Source organism: Manis javanica, chromosome 11, assembly GCF_040802235.1.
Source record: "Manis javanica isolate MJ-LG chromosome 11, MJ_LKY, whole genome shotgun sequence".
Lineage (NCBI taxonomy): Eukaryota > Metazoa > Chordata > Mammalia > Pholidota > Manidae > Manis > Manis javanica.
The window spans coordinates 113,787,769-113,806,637 of record NC_133166.1 but is presented as its reverse complement, the minus strand read 5'-3'; the positions used below and the strand labels follow the sequence as shown (position 1 = coordinate 113,806,637).

The 18,869-nt window shown below is 62.0% G+C and overlaps 2 protein-coding genes across 10 annotated transcripts; both read right to left on the bottom strand.

Annotated features, from left to right (window-relative positions):
- Positions 1-1,319: 1,319 nt before the first annotated feature.
- Positions 1,320-12,423, bottom strand: TCIRG1 (T cell immune regulator 1, ATPase H+ transporting V0 subunit a3). Of its 4 annotated transcripts, none has more exons than XM_073217427.1 (21): positions 12,301-12,385; positions 11,951-12,014; positions 9,919-10,010; positions 9,484-9,562; positions 8,452-8,672; positions 8,282-8,367; positions 7,971-8,097; positions 7,805-7,887; positions 7,596-7,689; positions 7,307-7,519; positions 6,513-6,657; positions 4,089-4,228; positions 3,864-4,021; positions 3,675-3,765; positions 3,105-3,223; positions 2,800-3,013; positions 2,367-2,492; positions 2,120-2,221; positions 1,932-2,049; positions 1,553-1,730; positions 1,320-1,478 (listed from the first exon to the last, which is right to left on the bottom strand). In XM_073217427.1, the coding sequence occupies exons 8-21, from the start codon at positions 7,867-7,869 to the stop codon at positions 1,400-1,402; spliced, it is 1,842 nt and encodes a 613-aa protein (XP_073073528.1). In that variant the 5' UTR covers positions 7,870-7,887; positions 7,971-8,097; positions 8,282-8,367; positions 8,452-8,672; positions 9,484-9,562; positions 9,919-10,010; positions 11,951-12,014; positions 12,301-12,385; the 3' UTR covers positions 1,320-1,399. The 4 variants fall into 4 exon arrangements, with proteins under 4 accessions (XP_073073528.1, XP_017529648.2, XP_017529647.2 ...); XM_017674159.3 differs by having other exon boundaries at positions 9,890-10,010; positions 12,301-12,372; XM_017674158.3 differs by lacking the exon at positions 11,951-12,014 and having other exon boundaries at positions 12,301-12,423.
- A 1,644-nt stretch (positions 12,424-14,067) lies between these two features.
- NDUFS8 (NADH:ubiquinone oxidoreductase core subunit S8) lies at positions 14,068-18,088 on the bottom strand. 6 transcript variants are annotated; one of them, XM_037002442.2, is made up of 8 exons: positions 17,989-18,088; positions 16,958-17,015; positions 16,817-16,867; positions 16,175-16,264; positions 15,912-16,084; positions 15,088-15,174; positions 14,343-14,471; positions 14,068-14,257 (listed from the first exon to the last, which is right to left on the bottom strand). In XM_037002442.2, exons 2-8 carry the CDS (start codon positions 17,013-17,015, stop codon positions 14,126-14,128), a joined length of 720 nt encoding a protein of 239 aa, XP_036858337.1. In that variant the 5' UTR covers positions 17,989-18,088; the 3' UTR covers positions 14,068-14,125. The 6 variants fall into 6 exon arrangements, with proteins under 6 accessions (XP_036858337.1, XP_036858341.1, XP_036858336.1 ...); XM_037002446.2 differs by lacking the exon at positions 17,989-18,088 and adding an exon at positions 17,862-17,949; XM_037002441.2 differs by lacking the exon at positions 17,989-18,088 and adding an exon at positions 17,785-17,808.
- Positions 18,089-18,869: the final 781 nt, after the last annotated feature.

Sequence of the window (18,869 nt, the reverse complement as noted above, 5' to 3'; positions counted from 1 at the left end):
AGAGTGCCTACTCCAGTGCCTTTGCGTGTGCCAGTCTCACAGTGGCCAGATGTCTCCAGCCAGGCTGTCAGCTGTCATGTGTCAAAACCAAGGCAGGGTCTTCACCTGGAGTCACCCTGCCTCTTCCCAAAACGTGCCACACACTCAGCTCTGAGCCTCTGCTCAGGATATGTCTGTCATTCCACCCAACCCCACCCTGCCGTGGGTCTCTGCCCAGCTCTGCTCCCTAGGAAGGTGTGAGCTTGGGGCCCTGGGCTCAGTCCAGACCCATCTGCAGCTTTCCTGAGCCCCATGTACAGCTTCCTCTGTTCCTAACCAGACACTGCTATCAACATTTCTTAGAGCCAGATCTCTGCCAGACGTAGGGTCCCCACAGAGCTGCCCATACCCCAGCCTGGCATCTGGGGCCCTGAACAGGGTGGTCTCATCTAAGGGACACCTCCCAGCAGCTGGCCGAATAAGAGCCACAGTCATAGGGCCTGGCTATCTGGTTCACTGTGCCCAGGGCATCTCTGGCCTCAAAGTGGCCTTTGTTCCTGGGGCCTCCAGCCAGAAGAACCGCTTCACAGCTCCTTGGCCAGAGAAAGCAAAGCCTCTAAGCATTGGCTCTGCTGCCCCGCTGGTGGGAGAACCCGGGCCAGAGAGCCCTGCAGGATAATTCCCCCACCCCACCAGCCAGAGGAAGGTCTCAGGACTGCTGACCCAGGCAGGGCTGGGCTGTGGCCTGGGCTGAGGGGGACGCACGGCCTGGAGTCCAGTTCAGCATTTTTCCCGTCCCTTCTGGCCCTGGGTGAGTCTGGGCTGCCCTGGCCAGCCTCTACCTATGACAGTGGCCGTGGGGGTGTGGACACCACTGCCCCATGTGGAGTGCCAGGCCAGTCTGGGTGTCCCACCTGCTCTCTGCTTCAGAGCATCTTCAGTGACTGGAGCCAGTGCCAGCGCGAGGGCATGGCAGTCATGCCAGACATGACCCTCCATGCCCAAACATAACTCAGCCTGTCTGCACACCAAGGATGGAGAGCGCCCTCTCCCTGGCTCGGCCTGGAAAGACATTGCAAGCTAGAATGTGCCAGAAACACCCCTCCTTGGTCCTAGTTCTGCCCCCACCTTCACCTCAGAAGTCTGGGATTATTACAGATGTACTCATGGGCCCTCTCCCTGACCGGCCCAGGCCCCAGATCCTAGACTGGTACCTCTGCACCCCTCACCCACCTCAGCTGCAAAGACAGGCACAGAGGCTAGCAGGACCAGCCCATGCCCAGAGCACAGGCACTGCCACACAGCCTCCCCCGACCCTGGTGCTCAGACAGGACCGAGAGTTCCTGGACCCTCCTCTTTATTCCTTGCTGGCCTCAGCGAGGTAAGGGGCAGGGGTCACCGGCATGGCCATAGGTGGGCACTAGTCATCCTCCACAGCGAAGGTGAAGGGGCTCAGCTTGTAGCCGGTGCCAGAGTAGAACTTGTTCTGGAACTCCACCCTGGGCGTGACAGGGGAGACCAGTAAGGGGAAGGCCCCGCTCCATGCCACTGAGCCCGCCCGTGGGCCACTCACCAGTGCAGCCGCAGCGCGTGCAGGAAGGCCGAGAGTCCCTCCATCACCAGCAGGATGGCCACGGTCAGCACAGCGAAGGCGGCAAAGATGGGGACCAGCACCACAGCTGCCACACCCACACTGCGGCCTAGGCCCAGGCCCCCACGCATCACCATGGCCCACAGGACCTCTGACAGTTCTGTGGGTGGAGGAGGGCAATGGGGAGCAAGGGGGTTGAAGCCTCTCTTCCTGTGAAGCTGACCCTCTTGACGTCCCCACTTTACAGAAGGGAACACTGAGGCCCAGACAGGTGACCCACTCAGGCGGCCACTGTATACATGCGGAAAATGTTGCCAGGATGACCCGTGGCCACCCCACCCAGTGCAACCAGGTCACTCACGGGCATGAGCCAGGCTCAGGGCCCAGAGGCGCAGGTAGGAGGCAGTGTTGGAAATGCAGCCCAGGCAGAACTCGATGGTGTGGATGGCCTGGTGCATGAGCACCTCGGAGAGGACAAACTGCGGGGGGTGGGGGCAGTGAGGGCAGGCCGGCTGGCAGCCACATCCCCACTTGAGGGCCTACACCCACCTTGGCCTCTTGGTTCCCTGGGCACCCTGCCTTCTCCTCATCAGAGCCCCAGCCAGACACCGACGCAGCAGAGGAGTCCAGAAGCCCAGTCTTGTCCTCATCCTGGGGGTGGGGAGCAGGCAGCATCAGCAGGCCCCAGTCCCAGGGGCCCTGCACGACCCCCTCCTGGCTGCTCTCAGCTGCTCGCACAGCCCGGCCGCGGCCCCACCTCGCCGACGGCCCTCCCGCCACGGGCCCCAGTCTCTACCAGCTGCGGGCCACCGGCTCTCCTCAAGTGGCGGCGGTGCTGCCAGTGCAGGAACAGGGGCGTGCCAAGCAGCAGGATGGGCACCATGGCCAAGGCCAGGACCACCAGGATAGACTGCACCACCTCCTGCAGGGAGGGGGCTTGAGTCAGGATGCCCCCTGTGAGCCGCACACCGAGCATGGGCCACACAACCCGGGGCCCAGGAGACTGCAGCCCCGTCCTCCCCCAGGGCTCCTCACTGAGTAGGGACATCGTCCCGCAAGGGATGCTGGGGGCGAACGGCCTGCCAGCCCCCTCGTGCCTCCCTGCCCCTTCCACCTCGCTGTAACAGCTGAATGCCTGCATCCCTGTTTCTCGGAGGGTCTGCAGCTCTCTGGCCCAGTGCCCCTGGGGCCCACAGGGGGTGTGAGCCAGCATCCCCACCCCAGCGCACCTGCCCCAGGAAGAGTGGCTGGTTGGTGGGGCTGCTGGAGAAGAGGAACATGTTGATGAAGTGGATAAGGATGCTGGGGGCTGAGGCGGCGCTGGTGACCGAGACTCGCAGCCACTTGTAGACAATCAGGAAGGCAAGGTAGCCAAACAGCCCCAGCAGGAAGACCAGCTCAGGCAGCGTCTCCAGCAGCAGTTTGTGCCAGTGGCCAAAGTGCCTGGGCAGGAGCAGGGCCAGGTCGCTGGGTTGCCAGGTCACCGGACCACCCTGGCCTTGCCTGGCCCCCATGCCTCCCAAGCGGGCCTCACACATGGTTGAAGACGCCCAGGAGCACTCCAAAAGCCATGTGCGTGACCCCCAGGATGACGGACATCTTCATCTTGAAGGAGTTGAGGAAGCTCAGGTGGTTGACCGCCAGGCTCCAGACCTAGGGTGCCAGAAAGGGTAAGGGTCACGCAGGGGCCTCCTGCCCGGGTCACTCGTCAGCCCATTCGCCTCCTCCTGGGGCCTCGGCACAGTGTGTCACCCGCCCTCCAGCGTAGGGACAGCAGAAGGGAGTGGTTAGGAGCACACGTGGAGCCGGACACCCCGGCTCGTCCCGCTGCGTGGCCGTGGGCCCACAACCTGTGCCGTGGCTTCCTGATCTGTAAAACGGGAATAATGCTCAGCTGGGTCTCACGGCACTGCTGAGACTAACTATAAACTCATTTCACATAAAGGGTTCAGAACAGTGCCAGGCACAGAGGGGGCTGTGGAAGACCCCGGATGCTGCCCTCACCAGGGCACATGTCCCTTTTTGAAGGGATCCCCTACCCCTGCCTTGCCCCCAGCCTGCTGAAGGAGGGCTGAGCGAGCCGGGCCACCCGGCCGGGACTCACAGGGTCGATGCCGAAGGGGTACGGTCCTCGGAAGACGTCGGTGACATTGGGGTCCAGGGTGAGCAGCGGGTTCTGTGCCAGGTACATGTTGCTGTAGCAACAGCAGGAAGGCGGTCAGGGACGGAGGGGTTGCGGGGCCAGGGGCGGCCGGGGTGCCTGGGTGGGGTGGGGGCCGCGGCCAGGCCTCACCTCCAGCCGGAATGATTGGCCATCGCTGCCGCGCTCCAGCCCGAGGGGAAGATGGTGGTGGCGCGGCTGAAACACTCATTGTAGATGAAGCCGGTGTAGATGGAGAACAGGCCCATGAGCAGGAGCAGGTAGCGGCCGCCGAAAAAGGTCCTCCAGATCTGGGGGCGGGGCGCACCGTGAGGGCCTGCCCAGGCCGTGCCCCGCGGGACCCCCGCCTGCCCTTACCTCATTCTGCATCGTCCTCACTGCCGGCTGGTTCTCTGCCAGCACCATGGCCAGGGCGAAGAGGAACATGAGCAGCCCGTGGCCCACGTCGCCGAACATCACGGCAAAGAGGAAGGGGAAGGTGATGATGGTGTAGGGCGCTGGGGGCAGAGGGGTGTGCGGTCAGCTGGGCCCACCGAGAACCTTCACATCTCTGTACAAATCACCAGGCCCTGAACCCAAGCTCTGGAACCCCAGGCAATTCGAAGGTGGTGTTTGCCAGGCAGGGATGCCAGACCACTCACTGCCTTCAACAGCCTACCACCTACCAGCTGTGTGACCCTAGGGTAGTGACTTAACCTCTCTGAACCTCCAATTCCCCATGTGTAAAACGTAGATAACACTACTAGCACTTCATTCGGCTACTAGATACAAGTGTCCATGGGCAGTACCTGGCAGACCCCAGAACTCTATGCAAAGTCGTAATTCTAGCTATTGCCATTTGCAAGAAGAGCTTTAAGCAGAAGCACACAAAGCACACAGCCCAGTGGCAGCCCTGGATGGCACATGGCAAGTTCCAGAAGGCCGAGCTGGTTACTTAATCTCAGAGGTCTTGGTTTCCCTTCAGTAAAATGGGAAAATTTCCTGGTGGGTGTTAGGAAGATCCAGTGCCCCTCCCTGGCAGGGGTTGAACTGTGCCCCCCAAACACACATGCTGGAGTCCTAACTCCCAGGAACTCAAACTGACCTGGAGACATCTTTACGGATGTAATCAAGTGAAAATGAGGTCAGTAGTGGGGGCCCTGACCCAATGCAAATGGTGTCCTTGCAAAAAAGGAAGCTGGGATCCAGCTGTGCAGGGAGAGTGCCGTGTGGACATGAAGAGGCTCCCTCCCAGGCCTCAGAAGGGACCAGCCCAGCCCTCGCCTTGACCTCGACCTCCAGCTTCCAAACCAGGAGACAATAAATACTGGGGGCAGTTCCAGCAGCCCTAGTACACTCCCCCCACTGCCTGGGGAGTTGGTGGCATGTCAGCAGCCGTGGCGCTCGGGGGGCCAGGCTTGCTCTGACTGCACTGTGTGATCAGAGGAACTATGGGCAGAGAAGATGTGGCAGAGGCCCCAGATCAAGCTCCGGCAAGCTGACCCTGGTCATGGCCGCCCAGCCTCAGATCCACGCTCACACTCTGCCTGTACCACCCTAGGGACTCCAGCACCCTGCCTCTTGCCTGCTGGGTGACACAGGACCCCTCCTGAAAGGGCCCCCACCACGGTTCACCCCCCACACCCATTCTTTGGGCTCACACAGAACTTGCTGTGACGCCCACCCAGTGACCAGGCAGATGCTGGGCCATGGGCCACAGCACCACCGCAGCCAGCCCTGCTGCAGGGAACAGTGTCTGGAGGTGGAGGAACCAGGCAGAGGACAGGCCAGGTACTACAGGCCTCGGGGTGCAGAGGGGCCAGAGAGGGCAAGTGCCAGGGCCTTTGCAGCCATGCCCCTGACCCCAGAATGCCACTGGCAAATGGAGGGGCCTGCTGACCCCCCAGCTCTAGCCCATTGGGGGTGGGCACCATGCTGACAAATCTCTCCCTCTTTGTCAAGGTCTCAGGAAAATGCAGGCTTTTATAAAAACCAGTTATAACAGTGGCTCTTGCAGCAGATACTCTCATGCTTTCTGGGCACCCCCAGCTCTGGACAGTAGCCCCGTGGGCCACATTCAGGGCCGCAGCCCCAGTGGGTGGGAGGGCACCGAAGCAGCTGCAGCCAGTCAGCCAGCACACTGAGACCGCACACCGAGGTGTCATCTCTGTTTCAGAGCTCCCTGCAGGCCCAGGCCCACCTCTCCCCACTGCCTGCCCCACTCCGCCCCCCTCAGCTTCCCCCTGACTGCTCCCTCATTCCCTGGGGTCCCTTACTGGTTTCTCCGGGGAGCAACTCTCTTAATAGACCACTTGTATCAGAGTCCCTACCTCAGGGTCTGCTTCTGGGAGACCCTGACCTAACACCCAATTAATTCAAACTTCCTCAGAGTGTGGCCAAACAAAACACGTCAGCAGGGTGACTCGGCCTCACAGACTGCTGGCTGGCAACCTCTGACGACTGTTAACCTCCTCGGCGCTGCTCCAAGGCCTGTCCTATTAGTCCTGTTTTACAGATGAGGAAACTGAGGCTCAGAGATGCTAAGTAACTTATCAAGGCTATGAGTGAGACTTCAAACCTGAGACATCCTACTGCAAGGCTCCCTATTGTTTGCATGACCCTGGCTGGCTCCCTGTGGGCTTACCAAGGGGCCTTGCTGGGGACAGACCTGAGCCCCACACTCAAGATGGGCAGTGTGTCTCTAACCTCAAGAGAGCAGGACAGCCAGGCCCCATGTGGAGCCGCTGCCCTCCCAGGCTTCCACCCAAGTCAGCAGTCCTCCTCCCAGGCTGGGGCTCTCACCGGGGTTGACCTCCTGGTAGCAGCCCACACCGTAGGCGTCCACAATGCCCTGGAAGCTGGCCGTGAAGCGGTTGGTGCGGATGAGAGTGGGGGGCATGTCCTGGCAGGGGATGCGGTGGACCACGGCGCTCACACCTGCCTCGCTCTGGGGCACCCGGCAGGTAGACAGACAGATGAGACTGATGCTGGGGGGCCTTTGGGGACCCTCAGCCCCCAGCCAGGCCCAGCTGGGAATGTGGAGCACAGGGGGGGCTCACTGGGAAGTCGGGCAACCATCTGTCTCTGTGAAATAGGACAACCAGCCCCACATGCCCCAAGTCAGGGGGACTTAGGGAGAGCCAGAGATCAGCTGGGCCAGAAACCGCTTGGGGGATGCTACTCCTCAACCAGGTGGCCCAGGAGAGCAAGGTTGCACATGTGAGCACCTACCATGCACCGAAGCCTGTGGTGTGTGGACACCATGGTGGCTCCTGGAGGCAGGGTCACCACACCCTTTCCACAGATGAGGAGCCTGAGGCTCCCTCCACACGGCTCGGATCACAGGGCCAGGACCTGCTAAGCCTGCATTTGAACCCGGTTTCTGACTTAACAGTGAGTGCAGTGTCCAGGGTGTGAGGGCCTGTCCCAGGGTGCTGGGAAGGCAGGGGGAGGGCTTGCTGGGCAGGGGCCATCAGGGCAGACTCCCTGGAGGCAGAGCCCTAGCAAAGGAAGGCATGGCAAGGGGAAGAAGGTTGTGAGGCAGAGACAGATGCCTATCTGGAAGCAGAGAAGGGTGCAGCCCCCGCCCTGCTCACCGAGCTGTCCTGCAGAGCCTGCTGCAGGGCGGGCAGGTCGTGGGTGGCGCACCAGGCCTCCGCGATGAGGCACTTGTGTGTGGCGCTCACGCTGCACTGGTTAAGGGCCAGGTACACGGCCTTCATCTTGCGGATCTGCACTTGCCAGGGTGGCAGTAGCCGCTGCACGCGGCCCAGCACCTGGCTCAGGAAGCGCTCCGTCTCGCCCAGGACCTGCGGCCAGAGCTACTGTCAGGAGGGGCAGGAGGGGCCGGCAGTGCGCCCGGCCAGCCCCGAGGCCCACGCCCACCTCACGCAGCTCCTGGCTCTGCTGCTGCAGCAACTGCAGGGCTCCACGGCGGGCCTCACCCTGCTCCACGAACGGGAAAACGTGGCAGTGGAAGCTGGCAGGGGGGGAGAAGGGCTGACGTCAGCAGGTGTGGGGGCCCAGGCTGTGCAGAGGTAACGGGCAGGACCTGGGCACAGGGGCAGTGGATGGCCATCCCCCAGAGGGCTCACCAGTCAGTGATCTTGCGAATCTTCTGCCCAATCTGCTCACCCCAGTAGGAGATGAGGAAGGTCATCCATGTCGCTGGCTCACCCTGCCAGAGGGGGTGCCCAGGTGACCCTGCAGGCCTGGCTCTGCCCAGGCACACCCCCAGCCCAGGACGCCCAGCCCGCTCACCGTCACAGGGTCCTCCAGCTGCTGCTCCGTCTCCCTGAAGCTGGCGATGAGGAAGCCACGGCAGGCCCTCCAGAGCAGGCGCTCCAGTGCGGCGGCCTTCTGGGGCTCCACGGCGCCTGCCACGAAGCTGCCAGGCAAGGAGGCGCTGGCTGGGCCGGTTCGCCCTCCCCACCATGTCTCAGCCCCAGGGGCAGTCCACAGCAAGGAACATTCTGGACCCGAGGCAGGGGAGTGAGGGCACTGGACGGGTCTGAGCTGGGTCTGGTACTCTGTGGCTGCCAGGGCAGGGCACAAAGCTGCCCCTCACTTACTTGACCCTCAGGTCCTGGTGGGGTCCCCCGGGGGCCTCGAGCAGGGGGGTACTTTCCAAGGATCCGTCAGTGTACGTGGCTGCCAACTAGGAGCCAAGAGGTACCGTGAGCCCCGGCCCAGATGGGGGCTGGCACCCCCTCCCTGTGCCCTCACCCATGCTAGGGCTGACCGGGGGGCCATGGCCCTGGCCCAGCACAGCCAAGTGGAGCTGCAGCTGGTGTAGCTGGGCCCGCAGGGACTGCTGGTTGCCCCGCACATCCCGGAGCTCCTGTGCCAGGCGATCCGTCTCCTCCTGGATGAGCAGCAGGTCGCGGGGTGGGGGTGCTGGCAGTGCCCCCTTGGGAGTGGGCAGTGCCAGACCAGCCCACCGCACCTCCTCCTGCAGGAAGGCTGCATGCACAGGGATGGACATCAGGGGAGGCCACTCAGAGGCCACCACCAGCTAATGGCCACTGCTAGCTGAGGGTTTAGCTAACATCTAGACCCCAGATGCCGCCCCAAACACCACAGGACACCAGCTGTTTCACTGGGTCTGAGATCCCCAGAAGAACCCCAGGCCAAACCTACACCCCACAGATCCATCCCCTCCCTCCGAGCTCCTCCAGGCTGCTCTCCCTCCCGAGTCAGGGGTCCTCTTGGTGGGCCGGCCCTAGCATGGCAGGGCCTGGGACGAGAGCTTGCATGCAGGCCCATGTGGTACCTGCTTGGTTATTTAAAAGCTATCACTCAAGCTAACCATAAACAAACCTGCTCCATCTTCCCAGCCAGCAGGCTCCTCGTGGCAGGGGATGCTAGAGCAGGGCCCAGGCAGGGGTCCCTCCTTCCCTGGTCTAAGGAGCTGCTCCTTGGAGCATGTGACCTAGATGCTCGCCTTTGCCTACCCCAGGCCATGCGCAGCAGAGAAAGCTCTGCGCCTCTCCCCTGCTTAGAAACCATGCTAGCACCCACAGACTGAATTCCCAGGCTGTCATGTGTTCAAGGCCTCCAAGCCAGCTTTGGCCTGGGCCCTCTCTGCTCAGCTCACTCAAGGCCATCCTGTTCTCCGAACACCGCACAGACCCCAGCCGCCCTGTCCTGACTTTGCAGAGCCCAGTCTGGACCTCTCTTCTCTGCCTTACACCTGGGTGACCCGGACTCTTCCTTTCAGACCAGCACCTCTTCCAGGAAGCGTGCCTGGGATTTAAACCTGGAGTCAACTCACTGAATGTCTTCTCCAGCTCCTCACAGCGACGAACATCCACCACAAAGCGTCTCTGGAAGGCACTCACCGAGGCATTGAGCTGTGTTTGCACACAGAGGGGTCAGTTTTCTGGGGAGGGAGCCTGGCCTGGCTGTGCCCAGGCCGTGGCCGCCCACTCCAAAAAGGGCTGAGCGCACCATGAACCTCCACATGCCCAGCTGGAGACAGACCAGACCCCATGTACTTGGGAAGGGTGTGAAATGCCAGGGCAGGGGGTGGCCTCAGCCTTGAGGAGAGCTGGCCTTCCTAAGAGCAGGGTGTCTGCCAATATTCAAGCAGGCCTGGGGGCCACGAAGGGGGCTGATGGTGAGCCGTCTCGGGCACCTGAGGACGAGGCCCCTCCCCCAGCCATCCAGGCCCCACTCACGTCTCTGAACTCCACGAGGCCCAGCTCACCCAGCTGGCCCACACAGGTGTAGGCCGCAGCTGTGGGCAGGAAGAGCTGGACCAGCACCACCTCCTCGCTCCGGAACATGGAGCCCATGGTCCTGTGCGGCAGGTAGGGGTGGAACTCAGGGCAAGCCACAGTTAGTACCCAGCTGGGTAGGAATTCTATGTGCCTCAGCTCACATAATCCTGGAAGGTCCTGCCAGCACCCTATCTGATAGATGGGGAAACTGAGGCCCAGGAAGCCTCTATGGGTGCTGAGTCACACAGGAAGTACAAGCACAAGTGGGGGTGGAGCCCACCCGGGCTGACCCCATAGCCTGACCATCGGCCCACCCTCAAGCTCTTTCCTGGCTGGCTCTGCCCTGGCCCCGACCCCTGTGACACTGGCTCTTCTCACACCTGGTCTCTGCTCCACTGCCCCTCCTCTGTCACCTTTCCGTGCCCTAGATCCTGCTCAGACAGCTGGAGGCCCCAGGCCAAGGGCTGACCCCAGCAGCCAGCCTCCTGGCCAAGTCCTGAGTCCCGGTCTCTCTGCCTCAGGGGGAATCTGTGACAGATGACAGGGCTGAGGTTGGGACTGTCCCCACAGGCAGCTGGAGCCCTCCTCCTGCCCTGCAGTGCTGAGGGGGCAGAGAGGCCTGGCAGCGGACGCTGATGAAGGGGGGGACTCCCCTGAGGCCGGGGCTGCCAGCAGCAGCCAGTAAGCGTTGGGCGGGAGCAGCCTTCCAGGTGTCGAAACCCGCAGAAGTGAAACTGGAAACAGCGGGGCAGGAAGGGCTGGCAGGGCCTTGCTCAAACGCCCAGCGCCCTGCAGACGTCCCAGCCCACAGGCCGGGGTCTGTGCCTCCTGCCCCTGGGGCCCAGGGCCAGCCACTTCCCCTCTGTAGGACTCAGTTTCCTTAGCTCTCAAATCGGGGGAGGGCACAGGCACACCCACTGAGAGGGTGGACGCTGGGCAGAACGCCCCGCCAGCTGTCTGGGCCCGCCGGGGCCTGCCCAGTTGGTCACTTCCTCCCCTGGACCTGGTTTACTTCAGTCCAAGGAGGGGATGTGGCTCTGTCCCCAGCCTGTCCCCAGCCAGGGAGAGGAGAAAATGCCAAGGGCTGAGGCTGCAGAAGGGCTGCGCCCTGGGGATGTGGGCAGGAGGGGCTGGGCAGCATCCCCAGAGCGCCAGGGAGCAGGGCTCAGAGCCCTGCCCAAGCTGTGACTGGCTGTGTAAACTTGGGGGAGCCTCTTGCCCTCTCTGGACCTCCACTTCCTCTTTGGGTGAATGGCATTTGGCCACCCCAAGCCAAAGAGGATCTGGGCAGGGTGAGGACAGAAATAACCAGAACCCCCATTTAATCCCCTCACCCATAGTACTTCGTTTAACCCAATGGCAAGCCTGCGGGAAGGGGCGCCTGAACCCTGCCTTATCGACGCTCATGGGGAACTTGGAGAGGTGAGGGCCGAGACCAGAGGATCAGCAGGCAGCCGAGCCAGGCAGGAGCAGGCCCTGGGACTGCAGGCTCAGAAGTCCCAGTGCTCAATATGTGCTCAGGGCAGGGCTGTTCTCTGCCATGGGCACCCCGAAAGACTGGGCTGGCTAATGGGGGGTTGTAGGGAGCTAGGTGGGGGGCCTGGGGATGCAGCAGTCCTGGGCAGCAGCTGGGGCCAATCCAGCCTGGTACTCGAATTCACAGGGCCTTTGGGCATGGACACTTCCGTTGGGTGGGACAAGCTGTGATGGGCAAGGGTGTGTAGGGGCCTGGTCAGGCCCAGGCCTGGCACTTGGGGACTCCACTGGTTTACCCCCTATACCTCATCCTCTCTGGCCCCTGTCCTGTTTACAGAGCAAGTGAAGGTGCCTCCGTCCTGCGGCCTTAGGGTCCGACTCCAGCCCACTTGGGACCCCGCGGCCCTCTCCTCCTCGTCCCTCAGGAGGCTGAGGCTAAGCGGGACTTCTCCTGGAGCCCACGACGGCGAGCCGCGCTGGAGCGGGTCTGCGGCACCCCCATTCCAGGCTGGGAGGCTCTGCAGTCAGAATGACCCCACTTGCCTCCAGCTCTGCCTCTTCCTGGTTGGGTGGGCTCCGCTTCCTCATCCGTAGAATGGGTCCCTCCCTCCAAGAAAGATGCCACAGGAAAGGAAAGGCCTGAGCGCCGCCACCACACCCTGCAGCGCTGGGCTCAATCGATGTTAGCAGCTGCTGGCACCCCAACCTTCTCTTCCCCCCGTTCTTCCTCCTGCTGGTCACCTCTGAGGCCCCCAGACACCCAGCCAGCCAGCAGACGGAGGGCATCCACTGACCCAGCTGAGTGGGGCTCCAGGACCCCCTTTCCCGGTGCAGGGGAAGCTGGGTTGGCAGGCAGAGCCACGGCCTCTTTAGACCCCGCAGGGGGCACTCACCCGAGGTCGCAGCACACGCGGCGCCGCTCTGCTCTCTGGCTCTAAGTTCCCAGCAGCGCCCACGCAACAACCTTCCCCGGGCGGGGCGGGGCATCGAGGGGCGGGGTCACGGAAAGCCCCGCTCCCGAGTTCCCCCCAAAGGCCTGGGATCCGCGGGGAGGAAGCAGGGCCGAGGGTATGACCTCGCGCGGCTTGACTTTCTCGGCGGAGGCTGGGAGAACATTCGGCCACTGGGGCGAGCAGGCCCTGAGATGGGAGCGCGGGTCTATGCGGCCGATGTGGGGGGCGCGCCGAGCCCAGGCCCAGCTTACCGGCTGGCAGATGGGACCCCACCATCTGGAGAGCTCGCTGGGGCAGGGGCAGATGGGACCCAGCGTTCTCAGGCCCGGGTGTCCCCAGCACGCTCTCCCACCTGGGAGACTCCTCCCCACTGCACGGGGCCATCCAGGATAGGGGCCTGGCTCCAGGCCCAGTGCTTGTGTCCTTGGGTGGGTAGCTGTCCCTCTTGAGCCTCTTTCCTCGATTGTAGCAGGACATTGAGGGCCAAGCCGGGATTGTGTTGTTCCGCCCAGAGCCCCACCCCCTGCAGGTGCTGGGCAGCGCTCTGCATTTCCACCTTTCGCCGGGGGGTGTCCCAGTGACCTTGCTCCCAACTTGCTCCTTGCAAATTCAGGGGTCTCAGCATCACTGCACTGGGGCTGACGACCGTCTAGCCACCTGCACTTTGGACAGGCTGGGACCATACCCACTGGAGATCAGAAGGAAAAGGGGCCCCTCAGTTTTGGGGAAACGACCTCACATAAGGGCCTCTGAAGTGGGGGCAGATGGGAGCGAGCCCAGAGGTGGGGCTGGTAACTGAGTCACACGGTCACGGTCACTGTCCTCAGAGAAGTGGGGGACACATCCGGAGACATCGTAGATAGGGCAATTTCTGGGGGAACCCTTGACACAACCAAACAGCACCAATGGAGCCTCAGGTACAGGAAATGAAAGAGAAGGGGACTCATCTCTCAGACCTGACTTAGTTTTTCCACTGGCTATATGCTGTGTGTTCCTCAACAAGTCACTTCACCTCTCTGAGCATTTCCTTACAGCTGAGAATGTACTGAAACCCTTTCACTGTGCTTGGCACCACGTTCAAGGGGGCTGTCTGGCTATTCCACTGGCACTGGACTTGTGTGTTGCCCCAGAGGGAACCTCACCACTTTGCTGGGACTGCAAAGCAGGAAGTCATGAGCAGTAGGAGCCAATCCAGCAGCCTACCATGGGGAACTTGGGGAGGAAAGAGGATGTAGCTTGAAGCGAGGCAAGGCCAGCTCAGGGGCAGCAGAGCCTGTGTCACCCCCTTGTGACTGTCACCCACAGAGCAGGCTTCCCTTCACCCACAAAAAAAGGATGCCTTCCAGGCCATTCTGTTTCTGTCACTAGATGCACTTTAGCCGGAGGCCTTGGGAGGCTCTGTACCCTAGGGTCTTAGCTGTGGGTGAGCCTCAGGAGAGGGCAGGCCTGGACCCCGACCCTTGGACACCCAGGATTACGGGAACAGCAGACCTGGGTGGACTTTGGGTTGCTGAGCTTGGTGAATATGCCTAGGGAGGAGTGTGGCCATCGGGGCTGCTGTGGGCTGGGGCCCGGCCACGGGGAGGGTGTGACGGGTCCCACACAGTCCCACAGATCCAGGGCCTGCTCTGCTGGCCCCACTGAATACCTGACCCCGTCAGGCTGCGGATGGTCCAGCCTGGACAGCTGGATTCATGACAGAGGCGGTGGGGAACTCAGGGCTGTTTTACTGGGCAGCAGGGCCATGCGCCGAGCAGGTGGGGGGTCAGCGGTAGAGGTAGTCAGCGTGGATGTTGGCGGTGATCTCGGCTTCCCACTTGTCCCCATTGTTGAGCAGCTTCTCCTTGTTGTAGAGCAGTTCCTCGTGTGTCTCCGTGGAGAACTCAAAGTTGGGGCCCTGCAGGTGAGGGTGCAGGTGCGGCCAAGTCAGACCCCTCCCAGGAGCCTCTGCCCCAGCTTCCTCCGCCCCAGGGCCCACTCACCTCAACAATGGCATCCACGGGGCAGGCCTCTTGGCAGAAGCCGCAGTAGATGCACTTAGTCATGTCAATGTCGTAGCGGGTGGTTCGGCGGCTGCCGTCGGCTCGTGGCTCAGCCTCGATTGTGATGGCCTGGGGAGTGGCACAGGGTCGCAGCACCTGCCAGCCACACCAGGCACCCCTCACCGCTCATCCCCACCCGCATGTCTGCATGGACCTGCCCCTCCTGGGGGACTCACTCCCGGGGCCTACAGAGCTGACCCTGGGTCATCCACTTTCAGCCCAGACATGTCTTTCCTGACTTCTCTCCCAAAAGGCTGCCTGCCACGTCTTTTATGTCGGCCTCTTCACACTTGCTCTAGTTGCTTTTTTCTTGTTTACTTGTGTGCTAAGCACTGGTACCTCCTGCCTGAGAACAGAAGTCCCAGGAAGGGAGAGCTGATGCCTGCTTGTGTCACTGCAGCACCTGTGGCCGTGAGGTGCTCAGTGACTGTTGGTCTATGTTGAATAATCCTCCCATTTGTGTCGTTAGCCCCATTTAATGGATGATAAAACCAAGGCTCAGAAAGGCTGAAAAGCTTCCCAAAGCCACACAGCAAGTGAGGGACAGAGCCCAGACTCAAAGGCAGGTCCTTAAGTCTCACTTCCTGGTAGAGCCTGTGTCAGCTGGGGAAGGGGTGGCCTGGGGCCTCCAGGAGCCTGGAGGACTTCCACTCGGGTGTGGACAGTAATAACGCCCATCACTCACGGTGGGACCTTGGGCTAGCAGCCTCATCTCCTTGTGCCTCAATTTCCTCATCCAAGAAAAGGGGATGCCCTCCACCTCCTGCAGCTGCTGTCGAGGTAAGTCATGAGGTGGCTCAGTGCCCGCTCCATGGACAGTGCCCACTGCCTGAAGCCATCATTCTCACTGTCATTCTGGGCCTCCCCTGTGTGCTCCACGGCCGAGAGGACCCAGGAGTGATCCAGCAGACAAGCTAGGACTCAAAGGAGCCGGCCTGGGTCACAGACTTCTGGCCTGGAGTGGCTGCTGGGAGGGGCTTGCTGTGTGGACAGCAACCACGGTGTCTGGGGGGCTCCTGCCAGGACAGGTCTGCCAGAGTGCCCCCCAGTGGCGTCTTTCTGTTTCTGCGCTAACAGGCTCCGCTCCGGGCCGTCCGAGCAGGACACTGACAGAACCGAATGGCAGGGGCTCAGGAGCAGCACGCGGGGCAGCAAGAGCCCTGCTGCAGTGTGTGCCCAAGGTCTGGCACTGGGACAAGCACACAGGCCTGGGTTCCACGCCCCTGAGCAGGCCCCCAAGGGCAGGACTCACGTGTGTCACGTGGCCTGCTCAGCGCTGGAAACTTGACTCCGATGACTGTTGACCCCGGAAACAGGCCGCACCATTCCCATTCACAGGGGGGGAGGCGGCCTGAAGAGGGCTAGGGCCTTTCCTAGGGACACACGCCCCGCAGTGGGGGGCAGAGTTTGGGCCCAGGGCTGCCCTGCTTCCCTCTCTCGGCAGCAGGCTACGGCCTCGTCTCCCGGGTGCAGGGGCCAGGGTGGCAGTTAGCTGGGGGCGGGGCTCACCTGCGCGGGGCAGACAGCCTCACAGAGCTTGCAGGCGATGCAGCGCTCCTCCCCAGACGGGTAGCGGCGCAGCGCATGCTCCCCGCGGAAGCGCGGGCTCAGCGGGCCTTTCTCAAACGGGTAGTTGATGGTGGCCGGCTCCCGGAACAGGTAGCTCAGGGTCATGCCCAGGCCTGTGGGCAGCATGGGCACGGTGGGTGGGGGCCCCTCCTCCCCAACAATCTGTGCCCCACCAGCTCCCCAGCCCTCCCCCCAGGACCCACCTCGGATGAGCTCGGTCCACAGCAGGGTCTGTGCTGCCCGGTCAGTCACTGACTTCATGTCCATCGAGGGCTCCCGAAAGTTCACATACTCTGCAGGGGAGGTGGGCAGAGAGGCCGTGGAGGCAGCCTCACCAGCCTCACATGCCCAACCCCCAGGAATCCAGCTTAGGGAGATGAGGCCTAGACCTCCTTGCAGGTGCAATAGCCGGGTCCCCCCGGGGCCTGTTCATTCTCCAACCTTTGCCACCTCAGCAAGCACCCATGAGGCAGCCTCTGGCCCTGGGTAGTCCCTGCCTGCCTCTCCCTGTGCCTGCGCAGCTGTCTGAGCCCAGCTGAGGGTGTTGTGAAAGGCTCAGGCATTGGGGTCCTGGAGAAGAGGCCCAGGCCCCAAAGGCTCACACCTGGCAGATCCCTCCCCACCCCACGCAGGGAGGCTCTGAGATCACACTGTGTGGCCACAGGGAAGGTCCCCCTCCTCCTGCAGCGACAGACTCTGCCCCATGATTCATATTCAATCTTGATCATCATCGTCATTTTACAAAATGGCAACTGAGACTCCGAAAGAGAACCCAGACCTTCTCCCCTGCCCCTGTCAGGATCGTGCACAGGAAAGCCTGAGGCTCCAGGCTCCCCGGGACTCACTGTAAGTGGCTGCCACTGCGCTGCTGTGGAGGCTCCGGCCACTGGGAGGCCCTGCAAGAAGGGGGCTTAAGCTGTGCAGCTGTAAGCTCATGCTGGGAGACTGGGCTCCCCCACACCCAGGAAAGGCCCCCCTGCTCCTACCTGCACGTGCAGCCTGGGCCAGGGCCCGCAGCAGCGTGCCTGCAGTCAGGCAGTGCATCTGCAGACATGAAAAGACAGGGGGCATGGGTGGGTCACAGACCTGTTCCCCCAGGAATTCTGGCACTGCAGGAGCCCTAACTCTTGACCGCAGGGACCCTGTGTCGTCTTGTCCCCTACTTAACCCCATTCCTGTCAGAGGCAGAGATGGCCTTCCTGGTCCCAGGTGCAGCACCTTGCAGCCCTCCAATTTGACCCAGCTCCACTGGTCAAATTGTGGAGTATCTGTGGGCCCCAAGTTCCATCTACCTCACCTTCTATGCAGTCTTTAAAATCATCCCACCGGTGCTCCTGTCTCCCATCTCTCCTGTCCACTGTGCTTCTCCACATCTGACCCAAATAACATAGCCAGCAGCCACCAGCATTTGTGGAGAGCTCACAGCACAAGGTACCACACTAGGGGCCACATGCCCTGTTATTTTGTCCTTACAAAGGACCCCACCAGGGGGGTACAGATGAGAAGTTGCAACTCAGTGATGTTAAGTGTCTCGCCCAAAGTCACACACTAGGAGGGTGGACCCAGGATTCAAAATTAGGCCACACCCCTCCCTTTACACTCACAGGCTCAACTAACCCTCAAGATCAAATTCATTTTCCCAACATCAAGGCCCTTCTGGACCTGTCTCCCAGTTTGAGGAGTGGCCTTGGGCAGATGAGGTCACCTGGCCTGTTTTCTCATCCGTGAAATGAGGAGTCACGAAAAAGAAGGGAATTGTACATGCCCAGCGACCTACTGCGCCCAACCCGGGACCTTCCTCTTGACCTCTGACCCCACGGATGCAGGCAGGCATGCGCCGAGGCCGCCGGCTCCCCGGTCAGCCCGCTGCAAGCTGAAGGACACCCGAACCGTGGGTCCTGAGCGGGCCGCGATGAAGCCCGGGCGCAGAGCCGGAGGGACCGACGGGGCCACCACATTCGTCCCCAGTGCCGCGCTGCCCAGACCCGGCCTCTACAGCCAACTCCCGGATACCCACCTCAAAGTGCTGTGGCTTCTTCCCCTGCCGAGCGGCGCGCCGAGAGGCGGAGCCTACACTCCGGGGCAGTTGCCATTGGGCCGATTGGCTTCGTCTGTTTCGCGCTGACCCTTTGTGATGTGTTCTGATTGGCCAGTGGCGCAGGAAAAAAAGGTGGGATCGAGGCACCTTCTCTCTGATTGGCTAGGGGGGAGCAATTGCTTGAAGTCACGTAGAGTGCCGCCATGTTTGATTGGAGGCCAATAAGCGAGAACTCTCGTCCCTGAAGGGGGTCATCCGGGGCGAGGCTTACACCCGGCACCGGGGCGGGAGGGGGACGCGACGCTCCCGACTTCGTCGGGCGTCTCCTGTCCTCGCGGTGACGAGAGTCGTAGGAGGCAGTGATGACGCGCGGGAGCCGTGCCTGCTCTGTGCTAAACCTTTACCCAGGCGGCTTCACTTAACCCTCACAGCCGTCCTGTGTGGAGGACCGATTAGTGTCGCTTTACAGGTGGGAAAACTGAGGCACAGACTTGTAACTTGGCCCAAGCCGTATACCTGCGAAGTGCGGCGGCCTGGATTGCATCAGGGTCTGCATGACCTGAGAACCCCGACATTCAACAGCCGCCAAACGTTATTTCCTCCTAGTGAATCGTGTGGCAGAGGGACCCCAGAGGCCGCAGGCACTGGGAAGGCCCCCGGAGGTGTGGGACAGTGGGAGGTGGTTAGGGAAGGCTCCCTGGAGGAGCGGTGTCCACGCCGAGGACACTCCATGTGCCTTAGAAGAGGACAAGGACAGGCTGAATGTGGGGGCGCGGGGCTCCGACCGAGCCTCCCCAGGACTGTTACAGATCCAGGCTTGTGGCCGCAGGGAGCCCCTGAAGGGTTTCAGGCGGAGGGGT